This window comes from Lepisosteus oculatus, chromosome 18 (genome assembly GCF_040954835.1).
Source record: "Lepisosteus oculatus isolate fLepOcu1 chromosome 18, fLepOcu1.hap2, whole genome shotgun sequence".
NCBI lineage: Eukaryota > Metazoa > Chordata > Actinopteri > Semionotiformes > Lepisosteidae > Lepisosteus > Lepisosteus oculatus.
This window is the reverse complement of record NC_090713.1, coordinates 21,742,786-21,763,210: the sequence shown is the minus strand read 5'-3', so window position 1 is coordinate 21,763,210 and position 20,425 is coordinate 21,742,786. Positions and strand designations below refer to the sequence as shown.

The following is a 20,425-nucleotide window of genomic DNA, read 5'->3' as shown; positions in this document are numbered from 1 at the left end:
TTCCACCTCGAGACCTCGAATTCTCCTTCATGTATTTTAACCCAGTGCAAACAAACCTCTTTATCTTTATATTGTATTTCGATAATATTATTATGTTGTTTGACCATTTATTGGTAATAAATGCTGCACATGGGTTGTGGTGGAGGGGAGTCCCCATTACCTGTAAAGCGCTTTGAGTGGAGTGTCCAGAAAAGCGCTATATAAGTGTAAGCAATTATTATTATTGTAGGGTGTAGGGTAAACACGTAGATAAGTCCGGGTTACCATGTATACACAATACATACCTGGATCAGAAGTCTTATTAAATACATAGGACGTACAGAATGAACGACTATACCAATTAATTAATTAATTTTCCTGAACGCGCCTGTGTGTTTTTTTTTTCATTCGCACGTGTTCGTCGCCCTTCCTCGCGCGACACCTGGCGGTGAGCGGCGGGCGCTCGCGCGGCCCGGCTCTCGCGACTCGAGGCCGTTGATTTTGAAAAAAAATAAAATAAAAAAATAAAAATTCTGTCCGGTTTCAGCTTCTCTTAATCTTCCCCCCAAAAACACACGGATAACGGCGCACGACGGCCTGTCGGAAGGCTAAATATTTAACACCGTGTGTCGTTTCCTCACAGGGGTGAGTAAAACGGTCCATCCGTCCCCGATAAAACATAAAACATTTCGTCCGGCAGCTCGGACGTTTCAAAATTGAAGAGCCAACGAACCCGTGAAAGTAAAACCTCGCCCGGTCTAGTTGGTAAAATCAGACTCTTTCGTAAAAAGTAAGGTTAATTAAAATGACATAAGGGGTAAGTGCTGTTATTTTAATCGTGAGCTGTGGAGAGTTCGGTGATGTGGCGGCTGGTTTATTCTAACTGCGTCGGGGAAAGTCTTCAGATCAGCTCGGTGTAATTTGACGGGGTTTTTATTCTTGTTTTTTGTTTTTCGCCTTTTGAGTTTCTGGAGCGCATCAGGAGCGAGTGGGCCAAGTTCCCAGAGGTCCCAATTCTCCTAAATATTGACCTCATCCCCCTGAATATCGTAAGCATTGACTACCAGTGCACTTTCCTGACAGGATCCAGTCCCGTTTGCCTTTTACTAACTAATTACATTGAGAATTCATCTTAGGGCCAACGTATCCATTTCATTTCCAGTGCCATCACTCGTGTGGATGTCCCAGTGCATGCCCTCGGCAAAGGGGGCATTTGTTTTAGCTAAAGTTTGTTGACACGCACTTATAAAGTTATAAAATTGGTTCGGGGAAGAAATTGCTGTTGCCTATCCCACTGGTGGACTTGGAGAGCCACCATCAGGAGCAGATCCCACAGCCTGAAACTGTCCACCCGTCTTCTGCTAATGTTTTTTGCAGGTGTCTCACACTGGCCCCAAGCCCTATAAGCCTTTACATCTGCTTTTCATCCCTTATGATGCCAGCAGCCATATCGCTCTGCAGCCCCACTGGAAACTCAGCAGGGTGAGCCTGGCCAGTACCTGGAGGGGAGACTCCTGGGAGAGCTGAGGCTGCTGCTGGAAGAGGTGTGAGTGGGGCCAGCAGGGGGCGCTTACCCTGCGGTCTGTGTGGGCCCAGTATAATGACAGGGACACTAGACTGTAAAAAAGTGCCGTCCTTCAAAAGAGATGTAAAACCGAGGTCCTGACTCTCTGTGGTCATTAAAACCCCAAGGTGTTTCTCGAGAAGAGTAGGGGTGTTACCCCAGTGTCCTGGCCAAATTCCCCCCTGGCCTTTACCCATCATGGCCTCCTAATAACCCCCCTCTCTGAACTGGCTCCATCACTCTGCTCTCCTCCCCACTGAGAGCTGGGGTGTGGGGAGCGGACTGGTGCCTCATCCAGGTGGGGGTACACACTGCTGGGGGTGGAGGGGACCCCCGTGACCCGTACAGAGCTGTCCAGGAAAGCGCTGTAGAAGTGTAAGGGATGATGATGATGATGGTGATTATTATTATTATTATTATTATTATTATTATTATTATTTCGGACAGTTCCCCCAGAGGACGATGCCCGTGCGGCCCTTCGCCTACCCCCTGCAGGAGACGCGGCTCTTCCAGGCCGGCGGCCGTGTCTACAAGTTCAAAATCAGGCACAGCAGCGGTCAGAGGTACGACCAGGGCGGCCCTGTGCTTCACGGTCCACCCCCTCCAGCCGCCTTGACCGCGGTGGACCCGCCATGGCCAGGGACCCTCCAGGGCTCCACACCCCCGTCATGACCAGTCTTCCAAACGATTCAGTCATTCGGTAGCACCTGAAGTACAGGGAGAGTTTTATGTACAGTATTTGGGTCAGTTAAGATGCTAAAGAGCTGCTCTGGGTTATTAAGAGCTGAGCTGCTGTCATACGACGGCCTGCAGGCACTGGACCGGAGCTGGACAGCCCTGTGGTAGCTCAACAATTGCACTGTATGTTTGCCAGTGGCCTCTCTCTCAGTAATTTATTGAACAGGCATCATTAGTAGCCATTCCCCCTTCTCCTAAGGTGGGACAGAGTATAGTGTCAAAGCAGGAGGTCCAACGGGGACATCGGCCTGTTAAGGCCCCACACATCGAGAACGAGAGGTCGGTTTGGGCGTGATGTCCGTCTCTGCGTTTTTTTATTTTGCAGCAGAGAAGAAATCCCAGCAGACGAGCATGTAACGCAGGAATTGGAGGTACGTTGGGACGGAACGGGTTACTAGCACGTCCGAGATTTAAAATCTGTCGCCAGGATGTCCCTTGCCTTTTCTTTTCTTTTCTTCAGGATGCCGTTCGCGTGGTCCTGGCCAATCTGGACTCCCTGCAGCCCTTCGCCACAGAACACTTCAATATTTTTCCTTGTATCCATTTGAAAAAAAGATACTGCAGCTCATCTGTGAAGGAAAGAGTCTGAAATTCTCCATTCAGTGAATAGGAAATGCCCTGCAGCGTCAGGTTTCACAGTTTCTCCCTGGGGGGGGGGGGCGTATTTGTTTTTGACTGTTACTCGGGCGGGCTAACGAGTGGCTCGGATAGTTAAGGCACTTGCTCAAAGCCTGTGGGCCTAATGTTACTGGTTTGAGTCTCAGTCAGCCTCAACTTACACATTAGCCAGGTTGGCTGTTGCCTTCGATGGATCAGAGGCGCATGCACCAACAGATGTGCCCTCTGATGAGGGCAGTGACAGCTGACTGCACTCCGGTGAAAAGGCCTGGTTTGCAGCTGCTTTGTCGCCCTGGGGAAATCACAGGGACGTATCCCATGCAGGGAAATCCCCACAACAGGCAGGCAGGCTGGGGCACTCCTATGGAACTTGCAATTGTGTAATATTCCGAGAGGCAGTGATTCAAAACTGCCTAGCAGCCTTGCCGAAGGCCTGTAGCAGACTTCCTTCTTAAACATGCGTGTGCGGGGGGTCCGTGGAGCACGCCCGGGATGAGCATTCCCAGTACTTGCGTAGGCTCAGGTCGGAAGTCAGGCCAGACGCTTCCTTCACGGGGGTGCCGCGAGACAAGAGCCAGTGGGAGAGGGTGTCCAAGCTGACGTTCCTGCAGGGCAGCTCGGCGCTCCACGCCTACCCCTTCGTGTGCACTCTCTACGTGGAGCGCCGCCCCAGCGCAGGGACTCTCGCGCCCGCAGGTAGGCCTCACCCCCCCCACTGCTCTTCTCTCCCTCCCTCGCCGAACTGACACTCGACCTCCACGGCCCACAGCCCGTGTGTGAATTCAGTGACCTGGCTTTGTCCATGGGAAGAACGGTAGGATGTGGCCTGCACACTTTTGTTTCAGGTCTTTAATCCTTGAATTACCAAAGTGGTTTTCCGTACCTTGCTTTAAGGAAGCAAATCCAGATCAATTAGGGAATGAATCGACTGGAAGTCAAAGTTCTACAATACTGTGAAATGTCCGTGCCAAGGAGCACTAGCTCTGCTCTGAAGTGATTTCTGTGCGGTTGTCACCAGTGCTCAGTGGTGGTGTTCATTAATGGGGCCTTTTATCCCTGTCTTTCTGATTTTCAGCCAAGCGGCCGTGCAGCTGCTCACCGGTAAGTCTTCTTCCTGCAGAGTGCAGTGCAGAGCAGCCAGCGGGGCCGCAGCTCCCCTGTGCTGGAAACGGAGGGGGGAGAAACGAACTCTTGCGTGCAGGCTGGCTGGAAAACCTGGCGCGGCATGGAGGAGTTCCCAGGACAGGGGTGGTCTGATCCGGGTCCTGAAGGTCCGCTCTCTCTCTCCGGGGGTTTTTCAGTTCAGCTTCTCTCTGAACCGCCCTCTTGGGTGAAGCGGTCATGTCCGGCTGCGTTCCCCTGTTCTCAAGGCCCTGTTGATCTAACAGCGGCTGTACAACCTTTGGTGTGGAGTTTGCATGTTCCCATAGGTCCCATAGGCTGCCTCCCACTTCTTATAAACATGCAGCTGTGACTCCATTGCTACTTTAAAACGGTGCTCTGGCTGCCTCCCACTTCTTATAAACATGCAGCTGTGACTCCATTGCTACTTTAAAACGGTTCTATTCCAAGAAGAAGGAGCTGGGCATTGTAGCTCCCCTCTCCACTCTGTAGGAGTGGCACAGGTGCCTTTCTGCACTAGGCTCGGATTCGAGTACAGGTCTGTCTGCTGCCACAGAACCTCCTGCCCTTTAGTTGCTCCAGCATCAGGTCTAGTTGAACACACAGGCGCGCGTCCCTCCAGTCCCCAAGAGCCACTGTCCAATCCGAGTAGGTGACCAGATAGTGCTGTCCCCAGCAGAGGACCCTGGATCAGACACTCCTGCCAGGAGCCTCTGCTGCCCTGTTTTGTCTTGAAGGCCTGGGATGCTCTGGGCAGCCCACAGAGCCATGAGGTCACCGCCAGGCAGCCGAAGCGCAGAAGGACTGTGCCGCCACCAGAGGGCTCCACAACGCAGTCTCAGGCCAGGCAAGTGGATCGCATGCTGTTAGCCCTTCCAGTGCACTGCAGGCGTGGATCCCCAGCACAGCCAGCCATGTAATCATACACCCCTGGTACTAATAATATAACTGGTTCTGGTTCTGCTCCTTTGCTTTCCTTGTGTACTCAAACCCTCGTGTTTAATTCTGCTGTCTCCTTTCACCATCTTGTTCTCCTCTGTAAAGAGCTTTGAGAAGCCACTTTTAAAGGTGCTGTATCAAATAGAGTTGATAATAATAATAATAATAATAATTGCCTACACTTATATAGCGCTTTTCTGGACACTCCACTCAAAGCGCTTTACCGGTAATGGGGATCCCCTCCACTGTGCAGCCCCACCTGGATGATGCGACGGCAGCCATAGTGCGCCAGAACACTCCCCACACACCAGCTCTCAGTGGGGAGGAGAACAGAGTGATGTAGCCAATTCATAGAGATCATCATTATTACTAATTACATAATTAGCAATATAACTATGAATAATAATATTCATAGAATATAAAATAATGCAACTAGGAAAGCAGCAGCAAAGTGACCTTATGGGTCAGTCTGGACCTTCGACAGCCACACTCACTTGTTTTCCTTGTAGATGATAAAGCAAGCAGGTCTTCTGAACGCTCTGCTTAAGTGGGAGAAAGTAATGCCTTCTCCGGAAATTATTCTGTCTAAACTGGAGCAAGAAAACATCAAAGGATTTTCTTAACATGTTTTGCGCAGGCAGGAGATTTTATCAAGAGATGTGCCCACTTTACACTGTTCTGTGAAAGCGCTGGCTTCGGTCTAACAGCAGGGGTAATGAAACAGAGCAGGTCTGAGACTCCTCTCAGCGACGCAGCGGAGAGTTAGCAAGAGACGTGAACGCTGGGAGTTCAGTCACGTCGTGGGCGTCTGTGTGCTGTCCTGAGGGTGGTGAAGAATATTCTCACCTGACCCTCCTTTTTTACTGAATAAAAACAGAATCTACAGTACATATCTATGCTCTACACTCTGACTCTGACTCATGGGGCACAGAGGACTAAAATAAGATTTTCTGCTCTCCCCGCAGGAGCGCCGAGGAGCCTGGAGCGCCTCCGAGAGGCGAGGGGGTAAGGAAGCGGACAATGACGGGGATTGTTCTCCGGCCTCCGCAGGACAAGCCCCCCCTCCCTGGGGCGAGGCGGACGGTCTGTGCTGGGAAGATCAGTCTACTGAGCTGTGAAAAGGGGAAAAAAGAAACATCCGTTCCGGACTGAATAGATGCACTTGTCTTCACGCAAGAGGAGTCTTGCGTTTCAGGTTCAGATGCTCGGTTACCCGTGTTTCTGAACACACGCACAAGCCCCGTCTGGTCCAGAATGTACACGTCTGTATTTACCCACACCTAGAACAGACGGTTATGAGAATCCCACCTCTTCGCCACCATCGGCTGAATGACTTTATTTTTTTGTTGGAATTAATATTTCCTTGAGACAAATGCCACCCCCATTCCTAGGCTAGTCTAGAATACTGGACTGGGGGGGAAAAAAAAGCTCTCTAGTTCATCTTTGTGAAAGGATGGAAGGGTTATTTTTGGGATGCCTGTCCTGTTAAAGTGGACTTTAAAAAAACCAGCCCACACATGACTAAAATGAGATATCTGGAGTCAGGACTGACACGGGTGTGAGCTGCTTTAAGCCTCATGAAGAATACAGCCATTGCCCATATGAAAGCCATAACCATATCTCATCCTAACCCAGACCCTAACCCCAGAATCTGTTCTCCTTTAACACAGGTTACAATACTGAATCATGAAATGAGCAAAACTGATAGAAATTATTCAAGAACGTATGAAACAGATCAGTTTGTGTGGAATTATTAATATGAAAAATAATTTTAAAAAAATACAATTTCAAATGTATTTCAGCACTGAACTAAGTTCTGCATGTTCAGTGTTCATTCCTGGAGGGCCTGGTGCCCTGTGGTATTTATTCCAACCAAAAATCAATTAAACATTTGGCCTCATTACTTATGTTTCTTAAGGTTTTTTTTGTTTGATTACAAAGATGCTCAAGGAACAGGTGCCTCAGAGACTGGTTTAAAGTATTCCAGTGACATAATTGTAAAAAATTACATATTTGCTGCTATTGGTAAATAAGAAGATCATGTAATAGAGTTCAGCTGAAACAAGGAACAGAAGGATTGGTACCTCCAGGAGTTGAGTTTGAAACCGCTGTTTTAAGGATAAAATGATGACGTATCAATCTGTTCAGACCCCTGTTAAGGCGTAAATTGGGCCTGGCCTACTAAATCACAGCTACTGTTATTGTACTGACAAATTTGAAATGTGCACTTTGTTTCCGTCACTCTGTTAGCTGTCTGACCTGCTGGCAGAGTTCTAGGAATTAAACTGAAGTGACTGTTCTCGCGCTGCTCTTGGTGTTCTGAAGCCTGCTTCTCGTGAAACGTTTCTCCAGGCTCCAGCTCAGGCAGGACCCTCCATTCTCAGCCGAAGGGAAGAGCTCCAGGCAGTGGGCGGCGCAGGTGGGTACGGATCGTGCTGTCTTTACAGCTGGGGCCTTTCTGATGCCCCCGTCTCCTCGCCAGCCTCTGCTGACATACTCGCTGTATTGTACAAGGGGAGTCCATCCCTGGTCCAGCAGGGGGTGCTGTGTCTCCCGGACAGCAGCTGTCCAAGTGACCCCGTTCATCCACTAACTAGGTGGTTTAGCTCACTATAAGGTGAGAGTTGGAATGCACACCCCTGATAGACATCCCTGATATAAATTAGGTAGAGCTGTGGTTATAATACAGATCCCTTGGCTTCTCCTCGTATTACATCACCCTTATTGGAGCACTCGCCCATTCCCTGTGCTGTGTGTATTTCCCTGGGTGCTAGTCTGCTATGCTGTGGAGCTGCTGGTGCAGAATGAGCACTGTGCGTCTCCCAGGTGGGGGCTGCTGGTGCAGAATGAGCACTGTGCGTCTCCCAGGTGGGGCTGCCGGTGCAGAATGATGACTGTGCGTCTCCCAGTTGGGGCTGCTGGTGCAGAATGAACACTGTGCGTCTCCCAGGTGGGGGCTGCTGGTGCAGAATGACCACTGTGTGCTGGATGAACCGGATCTCATCCTATGTATGAAGCACTTTAGAATTCCTTGCTCTTTATCCAAAAGGATTCCATAGTCAAACATATGATCACATACACTAGAAATTAAAAAACAGGGAAAATGAGCAGTAACAAATGGGGTTCTGATTTTGGCTTCCTGCTTTCCTTTAGAGGGCTCCACATCTCAGAGCGAAGTACCTGAAGAAAGTCTTTTGAGTGTGGGACAGACTTCAGGACTATTGGATTACCTGGCCAGGTAAGAGGCCGCAGACATGTCCCTCTGCGGTCACCTCATGCAACACAGCTGTGGGGATCCTGGTTTCCGTTCTGGTTTTGGGGAACGCTCTGCGAGGAGTGTGCACGGTCGCCGTTCATGCGGGCGTTTTGCTTGGCACTTCAGTTCCCTCCCACATTCCCGAGACAAGCTGGCAGGTTCACCTGCCCTCTGGTACTTCTCTCCCTCCGACATCCCATCCAGGCCTTGCGTCCTGAGCTTCCTTGACAAATATTCCGTTCGGACATCGGATCACAACGAGCGTTGAAGTTCATCAAGGAGCCGAGGGGCTCCTCATGTCGGGAGGAGATTCCTGGCGGAGATATAGCGCACAGCGACTGACTCCCGCTTTCTCTTCTTCCAGAAAGCTGTGGCCCCTCTCGCTTTTCCTCACCGGCAGAGGGCGTTAGAAGCCGAGAGGCCTCCCTGTGGCTGGAGCAGGAAAGTGCAGCACCACCATGGCAGAGACTGAAGGTCCACCATGGGCTGTTTTCACCCTGTTCATTCCCCAAGCCCACAGCCGTTTGGTACCACGTAGTTTTTTTGTACCCCACTGGGCTGTTTTTACGCCTTGTTCTTACCCCGTGTGCTCCAGCCCTGATCCTGGGGGAACCCCCATGTCTACAGGTGGGGGCTCTAGCCCGGCGCCGCCTCACCTCAATCAAACCCCTTATCAATGAAGCCCAAGATCTGGACTTTTCCATTACTTTCTGGTTTCTAAACTATCAGGAGGCGTAAAGGGACCCAGAACGCCTTCGGAGTTATTTGAGATGACCTACGAGACATCAAGCAACGTTGGAGGTGTTCCAGGACAGAGGCGAAGGCCTGCCCCCAGGAGCAGTGTACAGCCGAACGCAGCACAACTGCCAGCTGGCCAACGACCCCAGTTCAAAACATGTTGGGTTTACAATACCTACACAAATAAAGCTGAATAGTGTTAAGTCTGCAGTCCGGTCACTACTAACTCGCAAGCCAGCAGGGTTTCTGGGGCAGTTCAGTGGCAGTGCAAGACCCAGGGAGCAGGGAATTGAGAATTACAGTACAGTTAAGGACTGACTGGAGCAGCTGAAGCAGTTCGCTGGAGGCAAAGGGCCCTCAGGGATTTACAGAGACCCCTTGAGGGGCCAGAGCTGCACTCCTACACTGTTCTACATTAATGGGCTGAAGACACAGACACACACAACCCCCCCTCCCCCCAACATCGCCCCAGCTCCCCAGGTGGAGGCAGAACAATGAAGTCCTTCTCCTCTGGAAAAACAGTGACGAGAGAGAAAACAGTACATGTACAACACGGAGGGGGGTTATGTTAAGTTATAAGTTAAGCGAGGCAGAAGGAGCCTGCCACTCAGGAGACAATGCTTCTCCTTATTCCTGTCCCGGTGCGCGGAGAACAGGGCAGCCTGGGGCAACAGGAGGAGAGCGAACACATCCAGAGCAGGCTCAGAACTCAGAGCAGCGCTGCCTCCTGTCCGGCTGTGTGGCTGAAAGGAACAGGAGAGCAGTGCGATACCCTGACCCCCCCTCTCCCCTCCAGGCTCGCTGGGGCTGGGGCTGGGCTGCCAGAGAGCAGTGCGATACCCTGACCCCCCCTCTCCCCTCCAGGCTCGCTGGGGCTGGGCTGCCAGAGAGCAGTGCGATACCCTGACCCCCCCTCTCCCCTCCAGGCTCGCTGGGGCTGAGGCTGGGCTGCCAGAGAGCAGTGCAATACCCTGACCCCCCCTCTCCCCTCCAGGGTCACTGGGGCTGGGGCTGCCAGAGAGCAGTGCGATACCCTGACCCCCCCTCTCCACTCCAGGCTCGCTGGGGCTGGGGCTGGGGCTGCCAGAGAGCAGTGCGATACCCTGACCCCCCCTCTCCACTCTAGGCTCACTGGGGCTGGGGCTGGGCTCCCAGAGAGCAGTGCGATACCCTGACCCCCCCTCTCCCCTCCAGGGTCACTGGGGCTGGGGCTGCCAGAGAGCAGTGCGATACCCTGACCCCCCCTCTCCCCTCCAGGGTCACTGGGGCTGGGGCTGCCAGAGAGCAGTGCGATACCCTGACCCCCCCTCTCCCCTCCAGGCTCGCTGGGGCTGGGGCTGTGCTGCCAGAGAGCAGTGCGATACCCTGACCCCCCCTCTCCCCACCAGGCTCGCTGGGGCTGGGGCTGGGCTGCCAGAGAGCAGTGCGAGACCCTGACCCCCCCGCTCCCCTCCAGGCTCGCTGGGGCTGGGGCTGGGGCTGGGGCTCCCAGAGAGCAGTGCGATACCCTGACCCCCCCTCTCCCCTCCAGGCTCGCTGGGGCTGTGCTGCCAGAGAGCCGTGCCGAAACACGGCTGCCTTCCTTCCTCCTGTGGTCTGACAAAGCCCTTCGCCCCTCTGCCCCCCCCCAGCCCGAGCCAGAGACGTGTGTGCATTAACACCCATCCACCTGCAGCGCGCTGGGGCACCTGCTAGGGCACAGCAGGGCAGGGCCGCCACCTGCCCCTTTCCCCTCTCCTCTTCCTCCTCCCAGGCGGGAAAACTGGGACTGGAACTCTTCCAGCTAGTCAGGATGAGCGAAACCCCGAAGGAAAGGCAACTGTCATCCCATTTCAATAAATATTTATCAGCTCCCAGTCCGCTGGTCTGTCTTATTCTGCTATTTTTAATAAGGGCTTGCAGCTACCAGGGACAAAGTGTAGTGGTTAACTGGAGGTGCAATATTTACCACAAAAGATGGTGAAGGAGAGATGATACAATAAGAACCGTCTTGGGCTGTAGTGTTGTAGATCCATTAAGAAAAAAAACAGTGAAACTTAGTGTAAAGGCCGTCTTGTCTGTAGTAGTTCTTATGTTTTTTACTCTCGCTGCTTGCATCATCTCCTAAGAAGCATTTTGTCCAGCTATAGAGAACACCGCGCAGTAAGGGACAGCAGTATGCAGCCTGAGAGCTCACGAGCACTTCGCTTGAGAGCTCCCATTGCTCATAGAGTTTTATTGGGATTTTTCAGAATGGGGTGATCTCATCTCTTCACTGCTGCTGGCACATGCCCTATAAAGTCTATGCTTCATCCCATAATATCTGGAAAGAAAGAAAAGACCGCAACAACATTTAAAAAGAAAAAAAAAAACTTCGGAATTGTTCATCGAAAAATGAGCGCAGTGACTTCTGCGTTCAGGAATCTTGTTTTACCTGATGTCAACTCTGTAGCCTGGAAACCCAGAGCCCAATATTAATACAGCTATTCTAAGGCGCATTACACCATATAGCGTTTCCCGTGATTAGGGTAATTTGATTTGGGCCACCTCAGAGAGTTTGTCAGGAGCTCTCCCACCCCTCTGTCTTGGAAATCTCCTGCCTCCTGACACTTCCCTCTGGTCTGACAGCAGGCAGAACCCAGGATCAGACTGCTGTATGTGTGTGTGTGTACAGTACTCACCTGCTAGTAAAGAAAAGAGATCAAGCAATAGCCAGATGAATTACAGGACCCTATGTGGTGACTTAGAGAGTGAGCCTTTAATAATAAGTTCCTTTATCTCCTTAAGCAGAGGGCTCACAGGCAGACAATCCAATCTGCTACGGGGGTTCAATGAAGCAAAGCACAGAGCTCACACATGTGCGAACACGTACAGTACAATCCTACAGCTTGGGTTAAGGAAACCTACCCAAAGCTAAAAGGGAAAGGGTGTCTGTGCCAGAGGTTTCACTCCGTACCTTAACTGTGTATACGGAATTTACAGCAGTCACACAACAAGAATGCGTTGGATAACGCACACGTCAGCCAATATTAGGAAAGCGCATCGATCTAGTGTGAAAATGTTTTAGGCTTGGTCAAATGCCAGTTAACACAACCGCCCGATCCAGGCCAGGTTTTACAGCGTTGTCGTGCGGACTCCCATCACGCAGCTGTCTGATCCAGTCCAGGTTTTACAGTGTTGTCATGCAGACTCTCATCACACAGCTGTCTGATCCAGTCCAGGTTTTAAATTAACTGTGTCTTGTGTGTAAAATACTAGGAAAATACATACAACAAACTTGCAACTGGTCACTTCAGTTTTAACATAGCCATGCTGAAAGATTTGCAACGTTAAAGTCACATAATATAAGGTTTCCTGTTTCATTCTATTTCTGTTTATGCAAGAGCTCCGCAGCTGAAATCACAGGCTTGGATCAATCTTCCTAATCGTGGGTATCAGATTGTTTTTTCGGAGGACATAATGTGCTCCAGGGATTCTCTCCCTGTTTACATATCACTTCCCCAAGAGGATTTCTGTTTCACCCAGGAAGACAGGGGCTGCAGAGCTTGTTCAGGAATCTGGCCCTCCAAAGGCTAAGGAATGGGCCAGCGACCAACTGCAAGCAGGCCGATCGCTTTGCTCTCGACACATGGACTGCTCTAAGCTCTGTAGCTGAGGATCTGCACCTGTGGCTGGGAGGTTGCCGGTTCGAATCCCACAGCCGGCAGAGGAATCCTACTCCGCTGGGCCCCTGAGCGAGGCCCTTCACCCCAGCTGCTCCAGGGGCGCTGTACAATGGCTGACCCTGCGCTCTGACCCCCAGCTTCTCTCTCCCTGTCTGTGTGTCTGTGTCTCATGGAGAGCAAGCTGGGGTCTGCGAAAAGATGAATTCCTAATGCAAGAAATTGTATGGGGCCAATAAAGCAACATTATCATTATTATTATTAAGAAGGCCTCGTGCTGAGCACTGGAGTATGGGGCGCCTGTCTGTGGGGGGCTGGCAGGGCTCTCCGCGAGAGTTCTGAGGTGCCCTCCCCTCACCTCTGGACGCTCCGATGAGACGATAGATTCGGGGGGGTGAGTTAGCGGCGTCCCTCCTATATTCACTAACCCCCCTGGCTGGGATGGGGGGGGGGATTCCTTGAGCTGGAAAGTGGATCGGGGCAGAAGTAAGAGCACGCTTAAGAAAAACAAGACCCTGGGCTGAGTGCACGCACAAACATCCTTGCTACCGACCCGAGCCGTGCTTAGCAGGCAGTGTGATTGTGCGTTTAACCTTTCCTATGAGTCTTTAGCTCCCCCCTGAAGGCTCTCCTGCGCAAGGACAGCCTGAGACCAGCCTCCCTCTGGGGGGGGGGCGCAGGGGGGCTCTGACAGAGGAGAGATGTGAAACCTGAGGAGCCGCACCGGAGGGAGGGAGGGAGGGAGGGGCAGGCCGAGGGGAGCGCCCGGGTGTGGGAGGAAGGACTCACCTGCACTATAAAGAGCGCTGGATCAGCCTGTCAGCTCCCAGAGCACACCGGCCACCTTCGTGCATCCCCGAGATCGACCAGCGCCGCCGCCGCCCCCAGACCGCCACACACAGGTAAGACCGGCCGCCCCTCTCCCACACTTCCCAGTCCTGACGAGCCGTCATGGTCTCTACTTCGCCCCCGGGCCTGAAGAATTTCATACTGATGGAACCGGGGTGTTATTTTGGGGGGTGGGGGTGGGGGGGCACGTTAATGGCATTATAAGACGGGAAGTGACCCCCAGATGTGTGCGTTTGCCCCATTCAGGACGCCATGTCTGCCGCTCGAACCCAGAGCCCCTTCCTCCTGCCGCTCCTGCTGCTGCTGCTGCTGACCCAGCTGCTCCTCCTGCCCCCCGCCACCTGGAGCTACGAGGCGCTGGGGCCCGGCTGCCACCTGTACCGTAAGTACCCCGGCACGCCGGCAGGGACCCCACCACCGCCCCAACACTGCAAGCTGGAGAACTCGGGCTCTGCACCTTCTCCGCTGTGCAGCGGGAGTCACGCTAAACAGGAACTTTCCCCTGCGGCGCGGGTTCTTAGTGTGTCCTCTCCCCCCAGCCTTCAACGTGACGATCAGGAGCGACCGGCGGGGCACGTGTCGAGGGACACACGTGGTGCACGCGTGTGTGGGCTACTGCGAGTCCAGCGCCTTCCCCTCGCGCTACTCCGTCCTGCTGGCCAGCAACTTCACCCACAACATCACCTCCGCCTCCCAGTGCTGCACCATCAGCAGGGACTCCCGGGTACGAGCACCGGCACCGGCGCACACTGGTACTGTACTGGCACCACACTGGTACTGTACTGGCACTGGCACTGGCACCACACTGGTACTGTACTGGCACTGGCACTGGAGCACACTGGTACTGTACTGGCACTGGCACTGGCACCACACTGGTACTGTACTGGCACTGGCACCGGCGCACACTGGTACTGTACTGGCACTGGCACTGGCACCACACTGGTACTGTACTGGCACTGGCACCGGCGCACACTGGTACTGTACTGGCACTGGCACTGGAGCACACTGGTACTGTACTGACACTGGCACTGGCACCACACTGGTACTGTACTGACACTGGCACTGGAGCACACTGCCACTATACTGACACTGGCACCACACTGGTACTATACTGACATTGACACTGGCACCACACTGCCACTATACTGACACTGGCACCACACTGGTACTATACTGACATTGACACTGGCACCACACTGCCACTATACTGACACTGGTACCACACTGGTACTATACTGACATTGACACTGGCACCACACTGCCACTATACTGACACTGGCGCTGGAGCACACTGGCACTATACTGACACGGGTGCTGGAGCACACTGGTACCAACACTGACACTGGCACCATCACCACACTGATGCCACAACTCACCACCAGCAGCCCACTGGAGCCCAGCAGTGTGAGCCTGGCCAGTACCTGGAGGGGAGACTCCTGGGAGAGCTGAGGCTGCTGCTGGTAGAGGTGTGAGTGGGGCCAGCAGGGGGCGCTCACCCTGCGGTCTGTGTGGGTCCTGATGCCCCAGTATAGTGACGGGGGACACTGAACTGTAAACAGGCGCTGTCCTTCGGATGAGACGTAAAACCGAGGTCCTGACTCTCTGTCGTCATTAAAAACCCCAGGGTGTTTCTCGAGAAGAGTAGGGGTGTTACCCCAGTGTCCTGGCCAAATTTGCCCCCTGGCCTTTACCCCTCCTAATAACCCCCCTCTCTGAACTGGCTCCATCACTCTGCTCTCCTCCCCACTGAGAGCTGGGGTGTGGGGAGCAGACTGGCGCCCCCCAGCCGCTCTCGTTGGGGTGCCCAGACGAGTGTGGGGGTTGTTACCTTCACTCTCCTCCTCCCCCCCCCCCCGACAGGTGCGGGTGCGCCTGGACTGCGGCCGCGGCCGCCACCACAGCGACATCGAGATCCTGACGGCGCAGGGGTGCCGCTGCGACACCTGTCACAAGTCCCGCTACTGAGACAGGAGGGCCCCCCCCCCGGCGGGACCAGCCTCTCTGCGCTACAGCCCAGCCCAGAACTGCTCTGGACAGTAAGAGCGCTGGGCCGCCGGAGAGCCGGAAGTGGACGAATTCGCTTCACCCGCGAGCTCCTGCAGCCCCCCGGCGGCTGAAATAAAAGTTTGCAAACAAGGCGCGTCTTATCTTTGTTTTTGTTTATATCGTTTATTGCTTCGCTTTGAAATGACGCGTCCACTCCTGCGGCGCTCATAACGAAAGCTCCAGTGTAACCTCGCAGGGTGAAGACGGAGCCGTGATTGAAGGATTTCAGGCAGAGGCGTCTGTCTTACTGATCACACTCATCTGTACTATTTCCGCCCCCAACACAATGATACATTGTGCAATTAAGTAACGCAATTGTGTTTCGAGGCCGAATGATTCTGGCTATATTGAACAGGCTGGCTGGAACCGAAGTCCTGAATTGGTGACTCTGTTCACTCGCTCTCCGTGGGACGTGTCGCAGTCCAGTCCGTAATATCCTTCAGGGAAGTCGGGTCCCTCCGATCGGACAGCTTCTGCCCCCGACCGGTTCTCGAATTGCTTAAATTCAACAGACCACCCACCACCACCGCCTGCGGCTCCATGGATCGTCCACAAAACCCGGCGGCCGGCGGCGCGGCGCGCCAGTGCCGCCCCCTGGTGGCGTGAGTGCGTCACAAAAACACCCCCGACTCTCGAGGGCTGGTTTCGGTCCTGAACTCTCATTAGCTCATTAACTGCGGCGCTTCTACCCAGCCGCCCGGGCGTGCGAGGGGGAACACCAGACACACACACACACCAGTGTTTGGAGAGGTCACCTGCAAAAGACGTGAAACGCCCCGTTTTTCTAAGTCGAAATTAATTGAATTCGCAGCTCGGCGCTATATCACGATCTGCCTAATCTAATGCCCTGGTCGCTAGTGGGATAAACATCTGCTACAAACGTATTCATCTTCGTTAACCGTTTGTCTCCTTCATACGTCTTGCAAGTCGCTTCGAGAAGGTACATTTAAAGGCGCTATATCACCAGAAAGCAGTGGATGACAGGCAGAGACGACTGTAACCCCCAGTCACCCCAGTTTCAGATATCCTATCGCAAAAGCCCCCAACACACGCCGATGCCAACGTGAGGAAAAGCAGCGAGGACAACATGATCATTTTTGTTGTTGTTTATTAGCCAACAAACACAAGCATTTATAAAAATAAACTTAAATAAAACTTAATATACAGTAAATACCGACATCCATCCGTCCGTTCAAGTTATGTACAGTTTCCATTTCGAGATTAAATTTAAAAAAAAAAGCTTAAAACCTTCATTTCCGAATATCAACGATCAGAGTCTTGAACAGGAGATCTGCTCCTGGGAGAACGTCCGATGCACAAAGACGCAGCAGGATAGCTGTGGCTGTAGTCCCAGAGGCCTGGCTCTTCTCCAGCCCAAATCCCAGCACTCAAGTGCTTCATCCAAGCAGGAAGACAGCCCACAGACCACTGACCTCTGACCCCAGCCTGTGTGTGGACAACAAGGTTATCCCCCAGATCCCAAGGAACGGAGTTAGATTCCAGGTTTTCCAGATCTCATGAGATCGCCACCAGATACTGGGAGAAACCAGCATGTTACCAGACCCAGAGGCGGTTTTGGGAATCCCAGATCTGGGACTGGAGCCGAGGAACAGTCCAGGTCACGAGAGGACTTCCATCCCGAGTGCAAGACGGCCTTTCAGCTCAAGAGGAGCTGGAGCAGGCAAGGCTGAGAAGCCCTTCAGCCACTATTTCACAGGCAAACCGGGCCCTCGGAGGTTATCACTGTCCTGCTGCAGTCTGTGCAAGACCGCCGGTCCCAGAGCGGAGCATCCGAGCTGCTTCGCCCAGATCTCCAGGAGACAGGACCAGCAGGCGCCAAGCACAGGCGCCGTTCAAGACCACCGCAAGCGATCAGAGACCGAGGACCCCCCACCCTGCAGGGCCTGTGGTGTTCCCCAGACAGACTGGACGGCCCGGGTTCCGCGCCAGCCCCCTCGGACCTCACCACCGGCGCCCCCTGCAGGACCAGGGCCGCAGACCCCCTCGCTGCCCCCGCAGCTCAAGACAGACCAACTGCCCCCTTCTTTAAGACGCCACAGCTTTCAAGTGCCAACGAGCTGAGTAAGCAGCTCACCCCCCCCCCCACAGACAGAGACCCCACAGCCCCCCCCCCCCCGGGCCGGGGGCTCTGCTCACTGGACCCAGGAAAGTGCCATCGGACTAAACGAGGCGCCCCAGAGCTCTGTCTCTCAGTCCGGGCTCCGGGGCGCCAGGCGAGGCCCGGCCCGGCCCCAAGAAGCCTGGGCACTAGAGTGACAGCTTCCCCGGGCTCCGGGCCGCCGGCTCGGGGCCCCCGGCGTCCAGCTGCCCGAGCCCCCAGGCCAGGGGCAGGAGCAGGTCGCCCAGCTGCCGGCTGGCGAAGGTGAAGGCGTTGCTGGCCGGCGGCGGGGGCGGGGGCAGCGGGGGGTCCCCGCGGCGATCCGGGGCGCCCCCCCCCAGCGGCGGCGGCGCGGGGGGGGCGGGGGCGTGGCGGAAGAGGCAGCGCGTGCCGTACAGGCAGAACCCGAAGGCCAGGAAGGTCCGGCACAGGGAGGGGCGCCCCCGCTCGGCGCCCTTCTCCGGGGGCCCCTGGGGCTTCCCGTCCGCATGCAGGAAGTGGCAGCGGGCCCCGTACGGGCACACGCCGAAGGCCAGGTAGGTGCGGCAGGGCGCGGTGGCGGCGGCGGCGCGGGGGCGAGCGCCGGGCACGCGCAGCTCCTCGGGGGCGTGCACGAACAGGCAGCGGGCGCCGTACGGGCACACGCCGGCCGTGTGGAAGGCCCGGCACGGCTCCGTCTTGTACTTGGGGTGGCGGGCGGGTACGCGCAGCTCCCGCAGGCCGTGGGCGAACTGGCAGCGCTCGGCGTAGCGGCAGGCGCCGGCCGCGGCGTAGCGGCTGCACAGCTCCGTCTTGTAGCGCAGGTAGCAGGGCCGGGGGGCCGCCGGCGCCGGGGGGGTCTCCACCAGCGGCAGCAGAGCCTCCGCCAGGGACCCCCCGCCCCACAGCGGCGCCCCGCGCCGGAACAGCACGTCCTCGGCTCCCTCGGGGCTGGGCGGCAGCAGCAGGTCCTCACGGGCCTGTCCGGGGAGGAAGAGGGGGACTGAGGAAACGCCATCCACAACTCTTAGCGTAAAGCAGCGTCTGCTGTCCGTGATTACAGCTGGGATCCTGGATCTTGCAGGGAAACGCAAACGCAGTCAGAAATCCAACCTACGTCACGCTTTCGAGGGACAGAGAGCCCAGGGGACGGGATAGCATTTTTTAAAAGAAAACGACGTCATATATATGATGTGCGTACACACACTCAGCGCTGTATTAGCAGTATTACAGTGCGTTTCTCGTTCAAGACGATGCGTCTCACATACCACGGACACGGGTCCGAGTTTCCAGAGCTTGCTCACGGGTGGATTCCTGTGAACAGGAGCTCTCCCACCCACTCCAAAAGGGATTCAGTCACCGGATAGGTCCGGTACCCGGTTAACGCTACAACAGCTAGGAAAGATGGTACTGGCATTTAAAAAAAAAAAAAAACATGGAAGAGGTTCTCAAAAACTCTACAGTTCGCGATGCTCTATTCATTTAGGCAATACATATCGACTTCCCAGCAGGAATCACCGAGATATTCCATCGCACGGTCACGGGAAAAGACCAACCTACCCACGACTAGCGAAACTGACGCCAAACCGCACCTCCCTGCCTTCCCGTTTCAGATGAACAGCTCTTTAAAAAGTCATGGCCACACAGCAGAGGTGAATTAAAGTAAAGGAAGAGGCAACCGACCTGTTCGCCAAACAGCATTGTAGCGCCAACGACGAGACCTCTCAAGAGCGCCCCAAGGCTGTTGTGATACGGTATCCTGGTAGTACAGTATCCCTTTCCTCTTTCGCAGCCCAGTCGCCAATATCTCACATCATACTTCAAACATTAAAAAAAAAAAGAAAGCGCTCTGAAAGAAAACAGGACGACACTGTCTCCACAAGTATACCTGCTCTCTGCCGCTCCCGCGCTATATTTAAATGTTAACCAGCTGGGCGCTGGCAGACGTCACCCGCCTAATTCGAATGGGCCAATCAGATGACGGCAGCCGGGGAAATGGGGCGGGGCCTCTCCTCCCAGCGGGCCAATCGGTGCCCGGGGAAGGCGTGGCCGGACGCCTGGACAAACGTGGTTGAATCGTCTCACCCCGCTGATCAGCTGATCCTTTCACACACTCACACGGTGAATAAGCATTCAGTGTCACATCGGCACTTCGCCTCTGCCCGAGGTGAGGGGTTAGGTAAAATAGACTTAGTACACAAACGCTTGGACGTGTGGCCCGGAAGGACCAACTGTAAAAGCTCACACCAGGCCGTCCATCTCTGGCGCGATTGGTGGAAAGTTGTGTATTGACGTCTGGGGCACCTCTCGGAGTTGAGCCCACCCAGCAACGCGATTAAATACGTGTTACACTGCTGTTTACGCGCTTCCACGACCCTGTCCCCTTTTCACTGGCAGGTGAGTTCGGCCATAACAGAAACGCCTCTGCACGTGTAGCTTGTGTTTCGATGCGACATCAGAGCAATAACAACAAATTCACGTCTAAAGATGCGAGTTCAAAATAACCGTGCGATGCGACAGTCATGGAACGGGATTTATTAGAATAGTACTTGATGGGTTCTGGTAGTAACATATTCGGTCCTTGAGGTCATAGCACTGTGGTGCTAGAGAAGCCCTCTATTGGATATTGAGCCCCGGCTCTCCTACTTGCTTCGCCACAACGCGCCCGCCGGTCAGGACACCACCTGCCCACGCAGGGAAATGGCCTGTGGACGAGGAGGGAGTCGCCGTTAACCCGAGCCACGGGATCCTGCGTGTCGTGAGTCTCTTTACTCACGTTGAACGCTGCTGCTCAGTCGGTCATCCGCCTCAGACGTCATACCGCGATTCCTAAAGAG

At 54.3% G+C, this 20,425-nt stretch overlaps 3 protein-coding genes across 11 annotated transcripts; 2 read left to right on the top strand and 1 right to left on the bottom strand.

Annotated features, from left to right (window-relative positions):
- Window positions 1–441: 441 nt before the first annotated feature.
- On the top strand, window positions 442–9,157 carry LOC107075872 (membrane-anchored junction protein). 9 transcript variants are annotated; one of them, XM_069180310.1, is made up of 13 exons: window positions 442–624; window positions 945–1,028; window positions 1,422–1,523; window positions 1,991–2,106; window positions 2,607–2,652; window positions 2,742–2,817; window positions 3,467–3,595; window positions 3,975–4,000; window positions 4,759–4,937; window positions 5,926–5,965; window positions 7,313–7,379; window positions 8,114–8,198; window positions 8,581–9,157. In XM_069180310.1, the coding sequence occupies exons 4-13, from the start codon at window positions 2,006–2,008 to the stop codon at window positions 8,624–8,626; spliced, it is 795 nt and encodes a 264-aa protein (XP_069036411.1). In that variant the 5' UTR covers window positions 442–624; window positions 945–1,028; window positions 1,422–1,523; window positions 1,991–2,005; the 3' UTR covers window positions 8,627–9,157. The 9 variants fall into 9 exon arrangements, with proteins under 9 accessions (XP_069036411.1, XP_069036416.1, XP_069036409.1 ...); XM_069180315.1 differs by having other exon boundaries at window positions 1,357–1,523; window positions 4,759–4,868; XM_069180308.1 differs by having other exon boundaries at window positions 1,357–1,523.
- Window positions 9,158–13,434: 4,277 nt separating this feature from the next.
- gpha2 (glycoprotein hormone subunit alpha 2) lies at window positions 13,435–15,426 on the top strand. Its single transcript, XM_069180392.1, has 4 exons — window positions 13,435–13,497; window positions 13,691–13,826; window positions 13,984–14,168; window positions 15,305–15,426. The coding sequence occupies exons 2-4, from the start codon at window positions 13,697–13,699 to the stop codon at window positions 15,407–15,409; spliced, it is 420 nt and encodes a 139-aa protein (XP_069036493.1). The 5' UTR covers window positions 13,435–13,497; window positions 13,691–13,696; the 3' UTR covers window positions 15,410–15,426.
- A 2,176-nt stretch (window positions 15,427–17,602) lies between these two features.
- Window positions 17,603–19,404, bottom strand: cth1 (cysteine three histidine 1). The gene is made up of 2 exons (XM_015338783.2): window positions 19,272–19,404; window positions 17,603–18,568 (listed from the first exon to the last, which is right to left on the bottom strand). The coding sequence occupies exons 1-2, from the start codon at window positions 19,287–19,289 to the stop codon at window positions 17,759–17,761; spliced, it is 828 nt and encodes a 275-aa protein (XP_015194269.2). The 5' UTR covers window positions 19,290–19,404; the 3' UTR covers window positions 17,603–17,758.
- Window positions 19,405–20,425: the final 1,021 nt, after the last annotated feature.

Coding starts and splice junctions, on each gene's coding strand:
- gpha2 (XM_069180392.1), top strand. CDS start 13,697: ATGTCTGCCGCTCGAACCCAGAGCCCCTTCCTCCTGCCGCTCCTGCTG. Junction 13,827..13,983: donor GCCCGGCTGCCACCTGTACC/GTAAGTACCCCG, acceptor CTCTCCCCCCAG/CCTTCAACGTGACGATCAGG. Junction 14,169..15,304: donor CCATCAGCAGGGACTCCCGG/GTACGAGCACCG, acceptor CCCCCCCGACAG/GTGCGGGTGCGCCTGGACTG.
- LOC107075872 (XM_069180313.1), top strand. CDS start 2,006: ATGCCCGTGCGGCCCTTCGCCTACCCCCTGCAGGAGACGCGGCTCTTC. Junction 2,653..2,741: donor ATGTAACGCAGGAATTGGAG/GTACGTTGGGAC, acceptor TCTTTTCTTCAG/GATGCCGTTCGCGTGGTCCT. Junction 5,966..7,312: donor CGCCTCCGAGAGGCGAGGGG/GTAAGGAAGCGG, acceptor ACGTTTCTCCAG/GCTCCAGCTCAGGCAGGACC.